At 46.4% G+C, this 17,671-nt stretch overlaps 1 protein-coding gene across 4 annotated transcripts; it reads right to left on the minus strand.

The window, feature by feature from the left end:
* Positions 1-1,377: 1,377 nt before the first annotated feature.
* LOC310710991 (FXYD domain-containing ion transport regulator 3-like) lies at positions 1,378-16,069 on the minus strand. 4 transcript variants are annotated; one of them, XM_083512418.1, is made up of 8 exons: positions 15,867-16,069; positions 6,709-6,775; positions 6,423-6,455; positions 6,071-6,094; positions 5,565-5,639; positions 3,587-3,623; positions 3,350-3,381; positions 1,378-1,574 (listed from the first exon to the last, which is right to left on the minus strand). In XM_083512418.1, the coding sequence occupies exons 2-8, from the start codon at positions 6,749-6,751 to the stop codon at positions 1,555-1,557; spliced, it is 264 nt and encodes an 87-aa protein (XP_083368544.1). In that variant the 5' UTR covers positions 6,752-6,775; positions 15,867-16,069; the 3' UTR covers positions 1,378-1,554. The 4 variants fall into 4 exon arrangements, with proteins under 4 accessions (XP_083368544.1, XP_083368546.1, XP_083368545.1 ...); XM_083512420.1 differs by lacking the exon at positions 15,867-16,069 and adding an exon at positions 15,556-15,668; XM_083512419.1 differs by lacking the exon at positions 15,867-16,069 and adding an exon at positions 14,395-14,564.
* Positions 16,070-17,671: the final 1,602 nt, after the last annotated feature.

Below are 17,671 nucleotides of genomic sequence, written 5' to 3' on the forward strand. Positions count from 1 at the left end.
AAATATGAAGTCTGGATCCTGTGATGTTAGCGTTGTTTTTCCTTCTACTGGGATCTTTCTAGTAGCCTTGCATGCATACAGGCAGCAATATAAAGGAGAGTTTGCTCTGTACAACATGCTTTTTTTATTATTCACTTCATTTTTGGATAGCTATATCTTGCCTTTTAGGACAAAACCCTCCCAAAGCGGCTTACAGCTCAAAGCAATTAAGCCAGAGTACATTGCAGTAAGCAACATTTGGAAGCGCATCAGCTGTAAACTTTCAGCCAGCAGAAAATTGTTCAAGTAATGCCTTGCAATTAAGAAACAAAAGTGTTTGGAACAAGAGTGTCCACAGACAGCAAGTGAGCGGGGGCTAGTGGAGATCGCAAGGAAGTAAATGCCAGAGGTGCCATTGGGCTGCCACTAAGAGACACGGTACCTTGGGTGATGAACTACAAATTTGCAAAACTGTGAATTGTGTAACCCAGAAATGATTTCAGCTTCCAGGCTCCGTGCAGCTTGGAAGACACTAAAACAGGGTAAGGCCCTAAGGATGTGATCCTTCCAACTTAGGGAAGGGCTGTGGTTGAGCATCTGCTTTGCATGTTGAAGGTCATAGGTTCAATCGCTGTCATCTCTAGGTAGGACTGGGAGAAAGACTGTGTCTGAAACCCTGGACAGCTGCTAATGGAGCATAGACACTGCCAGCCTAGTTGGACTAATGGTCTAGATCTGTACAGGAGTTGTGAGTCCCAACAACTGAAGGCCCATAGGTTCCCCACTCCTGTCTTAGAACATTGGATAGCACTCTCTTGGAAATGGCCCATGCTTCCTGCAAAACACAAGCCTCCCTTCCTCCAGTTTCATCTTCTACATGCAACATCTTCACACACTGACTAAATCAGTGGGAATTTCTACGGCAAAGGCACCAACTTTTGAAGACTGGGCTTCCCCTCTCTCATGGTGTAGTGACAACAGCTAAACTTCAGTGGTGGGCTTCTGGTCTCTGGACATGCCGCCTTATGTCTGGGCCTTAATTCAACCTGAGGGCCACCATATCCCCATTTGGGCAGCCTTCCAAGGATCACATGTCACATGGGACCAAGGATAAACATGGACACAATTTTTTTGTACAGTAGACTTCATACACTTCTTTTTGTCCTCCCTCCAGGCTGGCAAGAGGCATTGTTCACATTCAAGGACATATTCCAGCCAGGCAAAAGCACACAAAGTGGATGTGAAGAAAGGCCGGGGGGGTGGCCTTGGGGGAGCAGGTGGCCTGGGAATTGTCCCAAGGGCCAGAGAGAGAGAGAGAGAGAGAGAGAGAGAGAGAGAGAGAGGACCCTCATTGTTGCCTTAAATCAGAATCATCTGCGCATAGCCCAAGACCATCCATTTCAGGAAAAACACCAGAATTTTATTATATGTCTCTTTTTTAAAAAAAAACCAACAAAACAAAACCTAATACAGGTGTGAGAGCCCAGAAAGCATTGAAAGATCCAGTGTGTTACATCAATTGAGAGAGGAGTCAGGTATGGCTGGTATGTTAGTGGGAGCAGTCATTATCTTCACTCAGCATTCACTGGCTTCTCCTACAGGAGAGAGAGATAGAGAGAGAGAGGGAGAACTAGATAGCACAGCATATTTAAGATACCTTCTCTTGCCAAAACAGAATTCAGAACTGTCTACCTTCCTTTGCCAAAACCTGTGCTGAACAAAGTGTGCACATGAACACACACACGCACCATTTTTACTGGTGTTAAGACACTTCCCTCAAAAGTTCTTCAATGTTTTGCCTCACAAAGAACCTCCAAGTTTCACTTTAGTTGTGTGTGTGTGTGTGTGTGTGTGTGTGTGTGTGTGAATACAACCCTTGTAACTGGTTACCAGTTCACTTCTGTGCCCAATTCACTGTGCTCATTGTAGCGTTTGAAGCTCCAAACGACTTAGGCCCCTAAATATCCAAAAGACGCCCTCCTTTCCTACAGACCCTCTCAGGTGTTAAGATCAGCAGAGGAGACCCTCTTGGTCATTCCATGGCCCTTAGAATTTTGTGTGTGTGTGTGTGTGTGTGTGTGTGTGTGTCTGTCTGTCTTATGAGAAGGCATTTTCCAGGGCAGCCCCTAAGTTGTGGAATTCCCTCCCCACAGAAGAGTGCCTGGCACCTTCATTATAGGCTGAAGGCATCTCTTCACCCTTGCCTTTGCACTTGAGATACATATATTTTGGGACCTCCTCTAGCTCACACTGTAACTTGTTTCAGAGTGTTTTTAATGTACAGTGGTACCTTGGTTCTCAAACACCTTGGTACTCAAACAACTTAGAACCAAACACTGCAAACCCGGAAGTGTTCTGGTTTGCGAACTTTCTTTGGAAGCCGAACGTGCTCCGTTTTGAGTGTTACGCTTCCGATTTGAGTGTTACGCTGAGGTCTGTCTGTTTTTGCTATTTATTTTGCGTTTCTGTTTTGTGGCTCTTTTTTTTGTAACTCTTTGGAACCCAGTTCAGCTACTGATTGATTGAATGATTGTGTGACATTGTTTATTGCTTTCATTTTATGGATCAATGGTCGCATTAGATAGTAAAATTCATGTTAAATTGCTGTTTTGGGGGTTGTTTTTAAAAGTCTGGAACAGATGAATCAATTTTGCATTACTTTCTATGGGAAAGCACGCCTTGGTTTTGGAACACTTTGGTTTTGGAACGGATTTCTGGAACGGATTAAGTTTGAGAACCAAGGTACCACATTGTTGTGACCTGCTCTGGAACTGTATGGCGATGGACGGGTAATTATTTCCACAGCCGTTGCAAATGTACTTCAGGTTTTGCTTCAGGGCAAAGATCTGATGGCATCTTTAGCAAGCCCAAAAAAGCCTCCTGCTCAGGCAATGCTGCAGCCAAGCACTCTGCAGCTGCCACCAGAGGGCAAAATAGTTAAATGCACCCCTCAGCTCTCCCTATCGTCTCCCTCACAATACCCTTCTCACAGGGTGGATTCCAACGAGGGGCAGGACACAGCACTTTTATATAACCGGCGACGCAGGATTGGGATTCTTTGCATGACAGTTCTGGAGGTAATGGCCATGTGGTATTTCATGCCCAGATGCTGCAAGCATTTGCATGGTTCTCTTTTCTGCTGCAAAATCTATTCCCGCTTAGAAATCTCACTTGGGATCCCGGTTCTCCGTTGGCCTGGTGCATGCGATGAAGGCCACTCAGGCTTCCAGGCTGAAGTCGCAGCAGCTTCACATTCCACCCACGATCCACTTCAAGAAATGTTAATCCTTGCTGTCCCCAGCAGGGGTGAATAAGGCATTTTCAGTAGACCTGCCCCCCATCGCTTCTCCAGCCCCAAAGGAGCACTTACCTGCAAGCGGGAGCTTTTGCATGGTGTGGACACTACAAAGGAAGAGGACAAGTTAATAAGGTTGAAGCCACAGACCATCATCAACATTCCTCCTTCCAGTTTTAAGATCGCGGGAATAGGACTTTACTGTCTCCAGAATCATACCCCTTCAAATTTGCCACCTATTAATTTGCCACCCACAGTGCCTGCCATCTCCCTCCTGCCACCCTACGACCTATGGGAGCGATTTCATCATACCTGTTTTTCCTCTTAGGTTTGCATTTGCACTTTCCACCTGGGAAGAGAGAATGAAAAACAGCATAAGGATTTGGCAAATTAGCCATCAGCAGCGGCTGACAAAATGCACGTGTCTTGCATAAGGTTTGCACGGGGAAGTGAGACCTGCTTCGGCCCTCTGGCATCTCAGGGAGCAGGGGTGGGCAGGGAAGACCACGGCCTGAGATATTTGGAGAGCTGCAGCCACAGAGACTCTAGGCTAGCCTTCCCCAATTGGCTGCCTTTTGGCTGTTTTCGACTACAACTTCCATCAGCCACAGCCAGTATGGGGCAGGGGGGAGTTGTAGACCAGGGCTCCCAGTTATAGAAAGCTGTCATAGGCTACAGAGGCCAATGGTTGATCTGATATATGGTATCTCTGTGTGATGGAGCTGGCTCAAAATGGGACATGTTGTGTTCCCCTTCCCAAAACAGTGCCCTCTCCTTTCCAAGTTAAGGTTGCCAGTAAGCAAGGCTGATCAAGTTATTCCACAACTGCTTCTCCTGGTAGTAAAAAATACGACAATAATAAATTAAGTAACTATCCATTTGCTGCTCTGTTTGAAGAGCAAAAATCACTCTGCCAGAGGATGATGGGTTGCATCCAATGTAGTTAAAGTCACTTAAAAGGTACACAGTACTTGTTCCACTACAGAAATGCTTTATGCCAGAGAAACTACCGTACTTTTCGCTCTATAGGACGCACCCGACCATAAGACGCAACTTGTTTTAGAGGGGGAGAACAAGAAAAAAAAATTCTCCCCCTCTCTGCTCAGCACCCCCTTCAGCGAAGCGGCAGGAGAAACGGAGCCCCTTCAGGCTTTAGCAAAAGCAACGCGAAGCCTCCGGAGCACTCCCTCTGCATTTCGGAGGCTTCGCGTTGCTATCGCTGAAGCCAAGGAGCCTGCATTCGCTCCATAGGACGCACACACATTTCCCCTTAATTTTTGAAGGGGAAAAAGTGAGTCCTATAGAGCAAAAAATATGGTATGCTGCACAAGAAAATGCAACAGCAGGTTGCTGGTAACATCATTGCACTATAGATTGCGCAATCCATGGCACTGGATCCCTCTGTTGCTCAATGTTGGAACTCGCCCTTGTGATAGCAGGCAGAGAATATTGGACCCAAGCCATTCTCAGTAAGTAAATACAAAAATAATAGACGTATTGAGTTGTATCCATTGTTAGTCATGCTCACAGCTGACACACTGAAATTAAAGGACACGGTTAACTTGGGTACATTCATTTCAATGGGTCTACTCAGATTTTAACTTAGTTGGGTATGACTCATTATCTGTCAAAAAAAATCGTGTTGCAACGGCAGGGGTACTTGGACAGTGAGCGATAAGGTTCTCTCTAAAGCTGAGCCCAAATTGACACCTATTTCATTTTCTAAAATGATTTTACTGTTGCTGTTACTATGGGTGCAGACTACAGTGGAAACCATTCTGTCTGAACAGCAGCACTGAAAATATACGTGAATGAACATACATAAATCAATCAATCAATCAATCAATCAATCGGGTGTCTGCGGCTGAAGCACTTCATGCTGCCACCCAGGGCTCCTTTTGGAGGAAGGCTGGGGTATGCATTCAATGAATAATAACTAAATAATAATTCATTGCTGTTGTGATCTGCCTTGAGATCTGCATGAAGGGCAGTGTAATTATTTTTTTGCAAATGAATAAAATACTGCAGTGTGAAGGCACCTAGGATTGCATGCTCCTCCACACAGAACAGACCTCTTATGACAGAAATGTTCTAAGCCTAGCTTTCTATAGAATGTGCCAGTTTTCTGCATGGAAGGATAACTGGTGGTGCTCACACATCTCTGCACTGCAGTGGTGTAGCCCAGACACAGATTTAGCACCTAAGCCAAACTGTATAAGCAATTGCTAATAGCCTCTAAACCAACTCTTCCTCCCTCCCTCCCACCCCACAAATTTCTGCATTCACTTACTCAGCAGGATAACAATTCCCAGAAAACAGAGTACACCAGCAACGATCAAACCGCCAACACGCAGCGAGTACCAGTCTGCAGGAGGAAAGAGGAGAGGTTTGGTCTTGTCTAGGATACTTGCATCTTCACTCCATTCTCTCCCACTAATCTATAAACCTCTTTCCCACCCACTCAATATCCACCAATCAGGGATGTTCTGGTGATTTTTATTAGGCAGGGAGTTATGGAAGAGTCGTCTTAAGGAACTACTCAGTGAGAAACATTTAAAAGAACTTGTAGTTGTGATCAGGAGTTGCAGGGGATAAATACAGAATAGGACTAAGGGTTTCAAGGAGCTGGGGTGGATGTGTTCCATTGTACGATTAGCACTCTTGCACAAAAGACAGATGAAACATGGCAATTCCTTCCTATTGTAAACAAGTACACCATCTGTTTATGTACAATTGCTCTTGGCCAGAAGATTCAGGATGGATTATACGGTGTTGCCAAGAATGACTCAAACTTACCGTAATAAAAGGGGCTGTTTGGATCTGAAGAGAGAGGAAGAAAGACGTTAGAACATCCTAGCCTTAGGATTCACACCTCAAAACAGCCCTCTAATAAGCACCCAGGTGTGTTGCTGACTGTTCTTTGAACACAAAGATCTCAGGGTCTGGGTTGGTTCATATGGAGAGAAATGGTCCTCAAGGTATTGTGGTCCTGAGCTATTCTGAACATTGGCTGTGCCAATTGGTGTTGGAAGTCCAACATTTGAAAGACCACAGGTTCTCCATCCTTGTTAAGGAGCCCCTTTGCCACATCTATAGCAATATATACAAAAACCCCAAAAACAAACAGGGGGTACCAACAGCTACTCACCAGTAGGATCATTGGCCCCCAGGACAGGGAATGCTACGGAAGAAAACGAAAAGAGTTATTGTAATTTGATAGCATAACTACAGCCCCCCAGCTTTCAGTTCCCTACTCACAGCTGCCCTTTGCAGTGCAGAAGCCTAACATGGTTAGGTTGCGGAAGGGCATCCCACCCACAGCTCTCATTGGCCCTGAATAGCATTAAGATACAGGCACCGGCTTCAGTGCCAGCTTCACGGGGGTGGGGAAGGGAAGGGAGCAGAAGATGAGAGGACAATTCTGAGAACTTTACCAGCCAAGAGAAGCAGCAGGATCTCCATGGTGGTGGGTTTCATATTGGTGTGTAGGGATAAGCAGAGCTTTGTGAGGAAAGAAGATGGAGAGAATTCATTTCGTTTTCTAGTTTTTCCAGTATTTATACCCTGCCTCCCCGCACCATGCCTTCTCCCCCCCAAACCAAGGCAGTGTACATGTACTTCCTTCTCAAGCAGTCTCCCATCCAGGAACAGACCCAACCCAGACCTGCTTAGCTTCGGCAAGAGTGGTGGCCTCACATGTCTTGAGGCCATACCCTGGGACCAGAATGGAACTGTATATATATATATATATATATGCCATTCACAAGAACATTTGTTCCATTCATGCACCACTTCTCCCAGAGGCTGAGGCGGCAAATGGATCAAGCTTCCCTGCGAACATCTCTCAGCCCTCTCCCTACCTTTAAGAATCTAAGAAGGCCAAAGGCCTATCTAGTTCAGCATCTTGTTCTCACATACATTTATTTATTTATTTATTTATTTATTTATTTATAATAATACCCCGCCCATCTGGCTGGGTTTCCCCAGCCACTCTGGGCGGCTCCCAACAGAATATTAAAAACACGATACAACATCAAACATTAAAAACTCCCCTGGCAAAACAATGGCAAAACTGATGCCTACGAAAAGCTTGAAAGCTGGACTTGAACCCAACTGACCATGGGTGTAGCCGAGGGGGCCGGGTGGGGGGCGATCCCCCCCATCTACAAAAAAATTGAAAAGCATTTAAAGTACTCAATTAACCGAGGCTCTGCTCCACCCCAGCGGAAGCTTTAGGAGGCAATCTCCCCCCCCCCAAAAAAAAGCTCAACAAACTTTTTGCCCCACCAACCAAAATCCTTGCTATGCCCCTGACAGTGAAGATGGAACAGCCCTATCCTCTGTGATAATGTGCCCACTCCCAAATTCTTAGCAGATTCCATTGCTGGGTTGGCCAGCAACACAACCTTATTTAGCTCAGTGATATAGTGTATGCTTTGCATTCAAGACCAGGCAGTAGGTGATGGGGAAATCTTCTTGCGCAAGACTCAAGAGAGCAGCCGCCAACCGGTCGAAAAAAGATGGGGGGGGGGACAGTGTATTTTACACCAAATAATAATAATAATAATAATGGGTTCAAGTAATTTCGTTGTCCCCGAGAGGGGGCAATGACAATAAAGATATTATTATTATTATTATTATTATTATTATTATTATTATTATTATTATTTATACCCCGCGCATCTGGCTGGGCTTCCCCAGCCACTCCGGGCGGCTTCCAACAAAATATTAAATACAGTAATTTGTCAAACATTAAAAGCTTCCCTAAACAGGGCTGCCTTCAGATGTCTTCTAAAAACCATCTCTACTTAAAAAAACAACACAACGTGTTCAAGACAAAACTGAAAGAGAGTGAAGCGCAACAAGCAAAACCGGTCTGTACTCGAGTGGCATTCAGAACTCTACAGGGTTACCCAAGCCAATCAGAAAACAAAATTAGGACAGAACATTCCAAACCGAACATACATTCTTAGCATTGCTTTAGCCCTCCAGGGTGCCCAGAGGGGCCAAAAAACCTGATGCTAGAGATAGAGATAAGTAAATATAAAGTGTTTTCCAGATACAAGTTACTCCGATGTTTATGGATCAACAGGGCAGTCAAGCAAGCTACAGCACCAGAAGCTTAGGGACAGGAAGAAGGATATTGTCTTAAAGAGACAGAACTGTGAAAAGCAGGTGTAAGTTGGGAGAACAGGGTGATGGTTACAGGATTAGAATCATTTAATCAGATGGTTGCTAGTCCTCAGTGGCATTTACGCTGTCACAGCGTGTGGCAGGGAGAGCAGAGTAAAGCAAATACGTAAGAGATGGCACTTTACCGAGAAATATTTACAAATTCTTTTGGATACAGTGAACTGAAGTCAACTGTGTGATGCCGAGACAGAGCACTAATAAAATTAGTTCCAGCCTCTTCATAGCAAACGCTTTCAGCAAAGCCCAAATCCAGCGTTTTGCAGAAGCCAAAAAGGTGCTGCCTCTACTTGTTGATGTCAGAGTGCAAGTACCAAATGTTTGAGGCCTTGGGCTGCTATGTTACTGTTAGTAGTACCTCTCTGGCAACAGCTTCTATTAGGAGGGAGAGAGACAGTGAGTCACCTGGATCAGGTAAACTCATTCTGGTTGGCCTGGGAAATAACAGGCTGTGATTGGCTGGAGGTTCTAGTCAGTGAAGAATGGGCAAGTTAACTGTCAGTTGGGAAAAAGAACACCAACTGCTAAAGCTGAGGAGGGGTGGGAAAGCTGAGGGAAAAGTGGATAGCTGAGGCCTTAATATTAAGCTGTTGCTGGTGAAGAACAGAAGAAGGGAGCTGTGTTAGGCTGAGAGGGAGCCTTGAGAAAAGGTCTGACCAGAAGATTACGCAACTGGGTTTTAAGAAACAGCTAAACTGTGTCCATGTAGGCAGAAGTACAACTGCAAAGGCTTTGGGGTCAGAGGAAGATTGTCCCCAGTAGGGCTGGGCAATATCTGGTTTTCAACATCATGATATATCATCAGCTAAACATCGCAATACAGTCATACCTCGGCTCCCGAACCCCTTAGAAGTCGAACGTTCTGGCTCCCAAACGATCAAAAACCGGAAGTGAGCGTTTCGGTTTTCAAACATTCTTTTGGGAGCCGAACATCCGAAGGGGCTTCTGCAGCTTCCGATTGGCTGCAGGAGTTTCCTGCAGCCAATCAGAAGCTGCACTTTTGTTTTCGAACATTTTGGAAGTCAAACGGACTTCCGGAACGGATTTTGTTCAACTTCCGAGGTACGACTATATCATGATACCGAAATAAGGATGGAGCTATGCAGAGACATTGGCTGGCTTCATGGCTTTTCCCACATCATGATTTTTGCATAGCACACACAAACAACCCCCATGAATAGTGATATATTGCCAGGTCAAAAATTCCAAAACAAGTATCACGATGTGAACTTCAAACTGGTTTTGGACAATATATTGATATATTGCCCCGCCCTAATCCCCAGTAGCAGAACAGGGTTGTGAGTAACTTTGGCTGGAGTGAATGTTTAGGGAACCGAAGGCAAAAAGCCACCTGGAAGCTGGGTGAGTAACAGCATCTCTCGACCCCTTGGAAACTATCACCAAGCATATTTAAGACCCCCAAAATAAATACCAGTGTCCCCTTATGTACATAACATCCCCCTGATAAACCACCTTAGTCATTCTGACTCCAGTGTTGGTTTCAATCTCACATCTAGGCTACGAGGAGTCTTTAAAACATTCTAAGGGAATGGGTGGCAGCAGGAAAGTGTCACCAAGCACAAATATCTAAACTTGCATTTATAAATAATGGGAATGAGAAAACAGTTTCCCCATAAGCTGTGGCAGACCTTGGCACCTCAAATTTCAGTGGAGCCCTGTGCAACGACAAAATCCAGCAGCCCCTCCATCTCTCGACTTACACTGGACATCATAGTTGCAGCACCCTAGAATTCCTCTGCCTGGTGCGACCGAATTGGTTGCACTCCGCTAGACCTGCCTTTGCTGTAAGGGGCATAATGACAGTGAGGGGGGTGGTCCGAAGGAACATGGGCTGGGGAGAACAAGGGATGAATAGAGAGGTCTGGAAGACCTCTGGCCTGCTGCTCCCCCCGCCCACACTCTACTCCAGAGTTTCCCAAACTTCTGTCTCCAACTGATTTTGGACTATAACGTCAATCATCTCTAGCTACCAGGACCAGTGATGATGGGAACTGTAGTCCAAAAACAGCTGGAGACTCTGAATCTACTCCATCAAGAGGCACAAGCTACTCCCAGCAGGGTCAGGGCTGGAGTCAGATGCAGTCAGCACGAAAGGAGCAAGGCTCTCTGTTGGCAGATTCAAGGAATTCAAGGAAATGGCACAGAACTCGGCAGCACTTCCCAGTAGGTCTTGCCTCTATAAATCAGTTTGAAGGTCCCTGCCTTCCGTCCCTTCCAAGGCTCCTGGAGGAGTTTCCCAAGCAGTCTCAAACTGTGTCTGCGCACCTCTGTTCTCTCTTCCAGTCTCCTGATTATCCTGCTTATTATTTCTTGGAGACCAGTGGGTGGAGGAGCTTATCACAGCAGGAGATGGAGACTCCAGGGATTCTCATCTGCTTCAGCCTGCTTCCTGTCACAGGTTCCTCCTGCTCGCTAAAACTTGTTGTCCCTTCAGCATCCAGCACCTCCTCCCCATCGTCCCCCTTTGACCTCTCCACAGTGTCCCACCACCAATCCCTGGGCTCTGAGCCTCCTTTCTCAGGGACCTCCCTTGGGGGTCCCCTAGCTGGTGCCTCCTGAAGAGTAGCTTCACTGAGGAAGGGTCAAATGTTGAAGATAAGTGCACCTGAAGAGATCCATGCATCAATATGGCCCAAGAAAGCTCCCAGGAACCTGAGAAACTGAGTTGAAAAGCAACTCTGGGGAGAATGTTGGAGCTGGACTGGGAAAACACTTTACCCAGACCAGAGAAGCAGAAGGAGCTATGTGCTTATTGTGGAATGGCTACAAAGAGTAGTTAATGGCCTTTCACATAAATTCTACAGATTCAGAAGCCACTGAACAGCGGTAACCAACGCAATGCCCTCCAGATACTGTTGAACTACAAGTCCCATTAGCCCCGGCCATGTTGGCTGGGACTGATGGGAGTTCAGTCCAGCAGAAATTGGAGAGCACTAGGTTGACTACCCCTGCCTTAGAACATATAAGCGCTAACTACTCGGTACCTACCTTGTGCCAGTGGGAAACAGATTAGAGCCGTCACAAATGTGATGCAGGAAACAAATCTCAGAAACAAATGGTTTATTAATGGACGGCTCAGGATGGAGAGCAATATTGGAAGGAATGCTGGATGTAGCTGCACCTCCTGCGTCCAAATTCATTGGGTGCCAAGGCAATAATTTGATTGGCAAGTCACAGAACAATGTCTTCCTTGGAAATCTCCAGTTACTAACTCATTATGACAGCATTATGAAAAGCAAACAAGTTTCGGCAAGTTCAAGGAATCTGCTCTGTTCAGAGCCAGGGCTCATTATGGGAATTCTAGCCCCAAATTTAAGCACATTTTTTTAAAGGCTCAGGATTCAACCAGAAGCACGGTATTAAAAAGGTGTGGGGTTTGCAGAAAAGTTCATTGTTAGTACTGCAACAGAATTCACTGCTACAGAACATCGCAATGGTGAGTAGAATACTTTTAAAAGGGATGAGACAAATTAATGAGCATTGGTGAGCTTTGGGTAATTTAAAACCAGCATTCCTCATCCTTGTACCCTCCAACGTTTTGGACTACAACTCCCATCATCCCTGGCCATTAAGCCATGCTGGTTGGAGCTCATGGGAGCTGTAGTCCAACAACATCCAGAGAACACAAGGTTGCAGCTGCTTAGGAAAGGCTGGTCGACAATGACTGACAACAGCGCTCCAGAGTTCATAAAAGTCTTTTGCAGTCCTGCAAAAGGAGATTCCAAGGATTGAACCTGGGGCCTTTCTCATGCAAGGGATGTGTTCTGGCCCTAAGCTACATTTATAGTATTTACATAGGCCGCCCTACAACAAAGTTTGCAGTTTGCAAGAAGTGGTAACTTAAAATCCAATAATAAAAGTAAATAAACATACCATAAAAAACAGCAACAGAGCGCAAAACTGCTTAAAGCTTACAAGAGATTTTAAGAGCTTGGGGATATAAAAAGGTCTCTGCTTTACAGGGGCCAAGATAACTACCTGCACACAGAGAACTGTTGCATCAACCACAGAAGCAGTTCTTATTGCCTCTGAAGGTGCAACAGTCTTTACAGTGGTAATTCAGGTTACATACGCTTCAGGTTACAGACTCTGCTAACCCAGAAATAGTGCTTCAGGTTAAGAACTTTGCTTTAGGATGAGAACAGAAATCGGCCTCCGGCAGCGCAGCAGCAGCAGGAGGCCCCATTAGCTAAAGTGGTGCTTCAGGTTAAGAACAGTTTCAGTACGGACGTCCGGAAAGAATTAAGTACTTAACCTGAGGTACCACTGTATTTGAAATGAAGTTGCACCAGGACTGAATGAAAGACCAAAAGAATGTCCCAAGACACACAGAGCTCTGAAGCAGAAAACCCCAAACCCCGTCTTCAAAATGCGAGTCAACAGCGTGCATGAAAACACCCCAATTCCCCATCCTGGGCAGAACCCGTCATCCCAAAGATGATGCCTTTAAAAATAATAGGCAGAATTAGGAACAGCTCTTCAACAACACCAGTGAATCTACAGGCACCTTTCTATTTCAAGAGACCATCCGTTGTTTCAGACCACAGAAATGAGTGATTGCCCCTTATTCCAGAAACCCTATTTCCAAAAGCATCCATTCTCCTAAGGACCACAAAAAGCAGTGACAGCCAAAATGAAAGCAATACAAACCAACAATGTCAAACTCTAGAAAACCTATAAAACCAGGGATGCTTAAATTGCTGCAAACTGCAGGCCTCAATTCAGGGATGGGGATCCTGTGGCCCTCCAGATATTGCTGAACTACAACTCCCATCACCAAATCCAACAGGTGAAGCCAATGAGGGTTGCAGTCCTTAACTTATCACACTCTATTCCTATTTCCCCTCCATCCCCAGCCTTGTTTTGTTTTAACATTGAGCCCGCAAGTCTCAAAAGCTTGCACACAACTTTGTGACATTTGGGGGGAGGGTTGATAAAAGTGTTGCCTTACTGTGGTTTAGGGATTAAGCCTCTCCTGTAATTTAAATGACTGTTTTGCAGATTTAAAAAAATGTCAAAAGGAAGTTCCTTCCTAATTTTGCAATTCACGGTTTTGCATAATTCCATTTTGCATATGGAATGCACAAGTATTTCAAGAATAGGCATGCAAACACATTTTCTTTGCTAAATTAACATATCCAGACAGAAGCTGCAAGCATGCCTAGTGAAGGGTTATTTCAAGACCTAAACTGAGAAGTCTTCTCCCTGCTACCCTATGAGAAACACTGCTGCCATTACCTGCAAGAAACAGTGCCTGTCTAAAGACTCCATGGCTGCACCTAGAGTGGCAGCTATATACCGTATTTTTCGCTCTATAAGACGCACCAGACCACAAGACGTGCCTAGTTTTTGGAGGAGGAAAACAAGAAAAAAAAAACGTTCTGAATCTCAGAAGCCAGAACTGCAAGAGGGATCGCAGCACAGTGAAAGCAGCAATCCCTCTTGCTGTTCTGGCTTCTAGGAGAGCTGTGCAGCCTGCATTCGCTCCATAAGATGCACACACATTTCCCCTTAGTTTTTAGGAGGGGAAAAGTGAGTCTTATAGAGCAAAAAATACGCTAATTGCTACCATTAGTTCCTGAGGCCTACCCCCCAGCTCCTGGGGAACTGACTAGTCTTGCTCTTTCAGCTATCAGCAGCAGTGAAGCAATTATTTGCATTGTGACAAAGGAATTAGATTCAACTTGTGTACGTGCAGTGCAGGAATCTTGCATGAATTGGGGACTCACAAAACACACTGAAGAAGCACTGTGTAAATGGGACCAAAGTCTCAAAGCAAAGTCTGAAGATCCTCTGCCAGACACTCTCTCTCTCTCTGTGTGTGTGTGTGTGTGTGTGTACCCTTGCATATCTATAATGCAAAGCCCTTGTGTTTCTATGAAAACATGATATATTTTTTTGTCACTCACGATGTTCTGGAGTTGTTTTGTGGAGCTGTATATAATTCAGTTTCAGAACCGGTTCAAATCTGAACTGCAGATGCATATTCCATGTGAGAAGAAGAAGGGGACAGTTTGCCTTTCAATTCCAGCTCCTTTCTGAATCCGTCTTTGCCAGCTGAGTCTAAAGACCCCAGCAGGCTTCTCATTGTCAGTGAGGTCACAGACACTAACCAATAGGTGCTTCCTGACACACAGGTAGCCACATTCCAAAGAGGAGCACATCACAATGGCCCACCATCCGAGAACGGAGGCACATGTCCCAAGCAACCTATTGCAGTCAAGGAGTCCAGCCTGACTAACATTTCCAGAATCAAGTAGAATGCAGCCATTTTAAGTGGCAGCCAACAACAGGCATAGAGGGGGTCTATTTGCACCACTGAGATGTAGAGATGGAGATACCCCCCTTCCATGCCATTGCCCTGACAGCCCAGTGGGGCCTTCACTTCTTGCAGCTCATTACTTCTGCCTCTTTTTGTCCCCACAATTATAACAGCTTCCAAACGGAACTGCTTTCCTCTAGAAAGAGGCCTGGATCCCACACAAGTGATTCGAAACCACACCAGTTGTTGCTTCCAGATCACGATCAGTTCCAATGGGAAGGACACATCCCAGCTTTGCTCACAGTGGCCGCTCCAAAATTATGCCCCTTTCCTACCGTAACTAAGGAGCAGCCACACAAGTGCCAATCTCTGTCAAATGGATCAGGCAAATAAAATAAAATGTCTGCACAACAAAGGCAACACGTTACCCACAAGGCGGCCAGGGGTGGCACAGACTGGAAACAGCCCCTCCCTCAGCCTCCCATAAAGGGACAGAATTGTGCTCATCCAAAATCCAGGGCAATGCTGGGTTTTACCCCATGTAGGCCTAAATACACTACTGTATTTTTGTATAAGCCCATCTGAAATAAGGGCCAGCATGGAGCAGCTGGTCTCTAGAAAAGGGAAACTATGATGAAGCACAGAAAGCTACCATACTTTTAATGCGCATCATGATTGATGTTTTTGTTTTGCTTCGTGAGTTAAAGCAGCTCTCGGAGAAGCGCTCCCCGCTTGCTTGCTTTTTTTCTTTTTTGCAGAGAGAAAGAGAGAGAGAGAGATACAAAGAACACGCTTATTCGGGTCTTACAGAGCTGCCAGGACCTGGTCAGATGAACTGCTCTTTTCGCTGAACAATTCCCAGGCGGCCCTAATTTCAGGGGAGAACTTTCAGCTTGGCAGCTCTGCTCAGAAACAGCCGCGCGCACAAGCAAGGAGCGCACGATGCTCTTTTCCTCTACCTTGGTAAAAGAGAGCAAAGTGCAAGCCTGGGGCAGCCGCGCCCAAGCCGGAGGTTGCAAGAGAGCCCCACGGTGGGCAACCAAACCTTCCCCTCCGCCAGGAGGCCGGGTCCCGATCCTGCTCCCCTCCCTCTTCTTTCCAAAGGGCCCCTCTACTCACCCCGTCTGCAGAAAGGCCAAATGCAGGCGAGCCAACCCGACCCGGAAAAAGCCGAGGCGGGGAGGGGCCCTCCTTTCCCTGACTAAACAGACCTGAGCGCAGACCACACCCAAGGCAGGTGAGGAGGAGGAGGAGGAGGAACAGGTTTGGCTGCCGCGGGGAAGGGAAGGGCCGCCTTGGCCTCCTCGCCTTTCCTCTGCAAGGGAACAGACAACCCGGAGCTTCCAGCCTCCTGCCAGCTCGGAGAGGCGCCTCGATCCTTCCCTTCCCTTGTAGGAAACGAGGCAGGGCCGCTCGCTTTCCCTTCACAACTCACCCCCTCAAATAGGGGTCCTCCTCTGGCTTGAGACAACCGTGCCTTTCATAGCAGCGTTTGTGTATCTCGCAGGGGTGAGGAACCTGTGGCCTGCTGGCTAGGACATCACCCCTGGCCAGTGGGCAGCGCTGGCTTGAGGAGGTTTAGTGTCCCAACTCCACCTGGAGGGCTGCAGCTCTTCCTCCACTTCCCCACAGGTTTTGAATAATGAGGGAGACCGCTGCATCTGTTGGATTTCCGCCTGCCACACAGGTGTTCACAGCTGCCTGATGTACTCCTTTCTCTTTTGCTGGTAGGTCTTCTGACCACCTTTTGTCCTAACAACAATTATTGGGCTTCAGTGCCCATCAGCCCTAGTCAGCGTGGCCAATGAGCAGGGGTTGATGGGAGTTGTAGTCCACCAAGTTCCCCATCCCAGCTATTCATTATCTCAGCAAAGGTAAGATTTGAATTTGGAGCTCCCTGGCTCACAGCTCAATCTTTTCAGCCATTTTCACTAGATAGACTCTCGTTGGTTGAGTAGGGCCACTTTCTGCCTGGCTTTGGGAGTGATGGAGAAAGCTGCATCTTCTGGTTTTCTGCCTGTTGTTGCAATTATCAAATGCATAGGTGGCCTATCAGGGGAAATTGCTGCATTAGTTTGGGGGGCGGGGTGTTGTTGAACACCAGAAATCCAATGCAGTTTAGATCCCCAAATCAACCTCTTCCAGCTGAAACGACTTTATTGGGAAAAACTGCGATTGTTTCCCAAGGCACATATTTTAAGTGAACATTTCTTAGCGTTACAACAGTGCACCTCAGTTCGTGCTCAGATTGCAGAGAGCAGTCTTGGCTGCTGTTTTTAGAAGGCTGGAGGCAGCAGGGTTGTGTAATATTTGATTAACACCTCCACGTACCTGTCACTCCACAATTCAAGCCGTGAGCCCAGACGTATTAATGTTTGTGAATCTGTGCGTTAGAGTGGTGAAAGTAGCCCACACTGCAAGGTATGGGTGCAAGGACCCCTGGGAACACGGCCCACCTCTAAATCTGCCAAGCACTGCTTTTACTTGCTACATTGCTAAGGGAGGAGAGGGCAGGAGGTAGATCTAGGATCTCCTGGTGGACCAGTAAATGATTTGCAGTAGATCTGCAGGCATTTACTAAACGCAGTGGGAGAGCCCCTCCCTGCTTTGCATGCAGAATGTCACAGCAGGCAGGATACCCAGTAGGCCTTGCCAGGATATGCCGACCCCTGCAAATGCCCCAGCATGCGAGGTGCAGATTCTGAGCCTGGAAGAGAGTCTCTGTTTTGCATGCAGAAGCTGCCAGGTTCAATGCACAACATTTCCAGTTAGAAGAATCTGAAACTCTGGAGAGCTGCTGCTGCTGCTGCTGCTGTTGCTGCCAGTCAGGGTGGACAGAACCAGCCTGGGTGGCCAAATGGCCTGACCTGGTATTAGGTAGCTTCCTAGGAAGAGGGTCTTTAAAACAGCCTCGTCAAGAGGCT

The sequence above is a fragment of the Podarcis liolepis genome, assembly GCF_965112155.1.
Source record: "Podarcis liolepis genome assembly, chromosome: 7".
Taxonomy (NCBI): domain Eukaryota; kingdom Metazoa; phylum Chordata; class Lepidosauria; order Squamata; family Lacertidae; genus Podarcis; species Podarcis liolepis.

What these genes read in the sequence shown, in the direction of transcription:
- LOC310710991 (XM_083512417.1), bottom strand. Translation starts at nt 8,888, where the DNA reads ATGAGTTTACCTGATCCAGGTGACTCACTGTCTCTCTCCCTCCTAATA. An exon ending in GGGGGCCAATGATCCTACTG is followed by an intron (nt 6,095 to 6,422) that starts GTGAGTAGCTGT and finishes CTCTCTCTTCAG; the next exon opens with ATCCAAACAGCCCCTTTTAT. An exon ending in AAACAGCCCCTTTTATTACG is followed by an intron (nt 5,640 to 6,070) that starts GTAAGTTTGAGT and finishes TTCCTCCTGCAG; the next exon opens with ACTGGTACTCGCTGCGTGTT.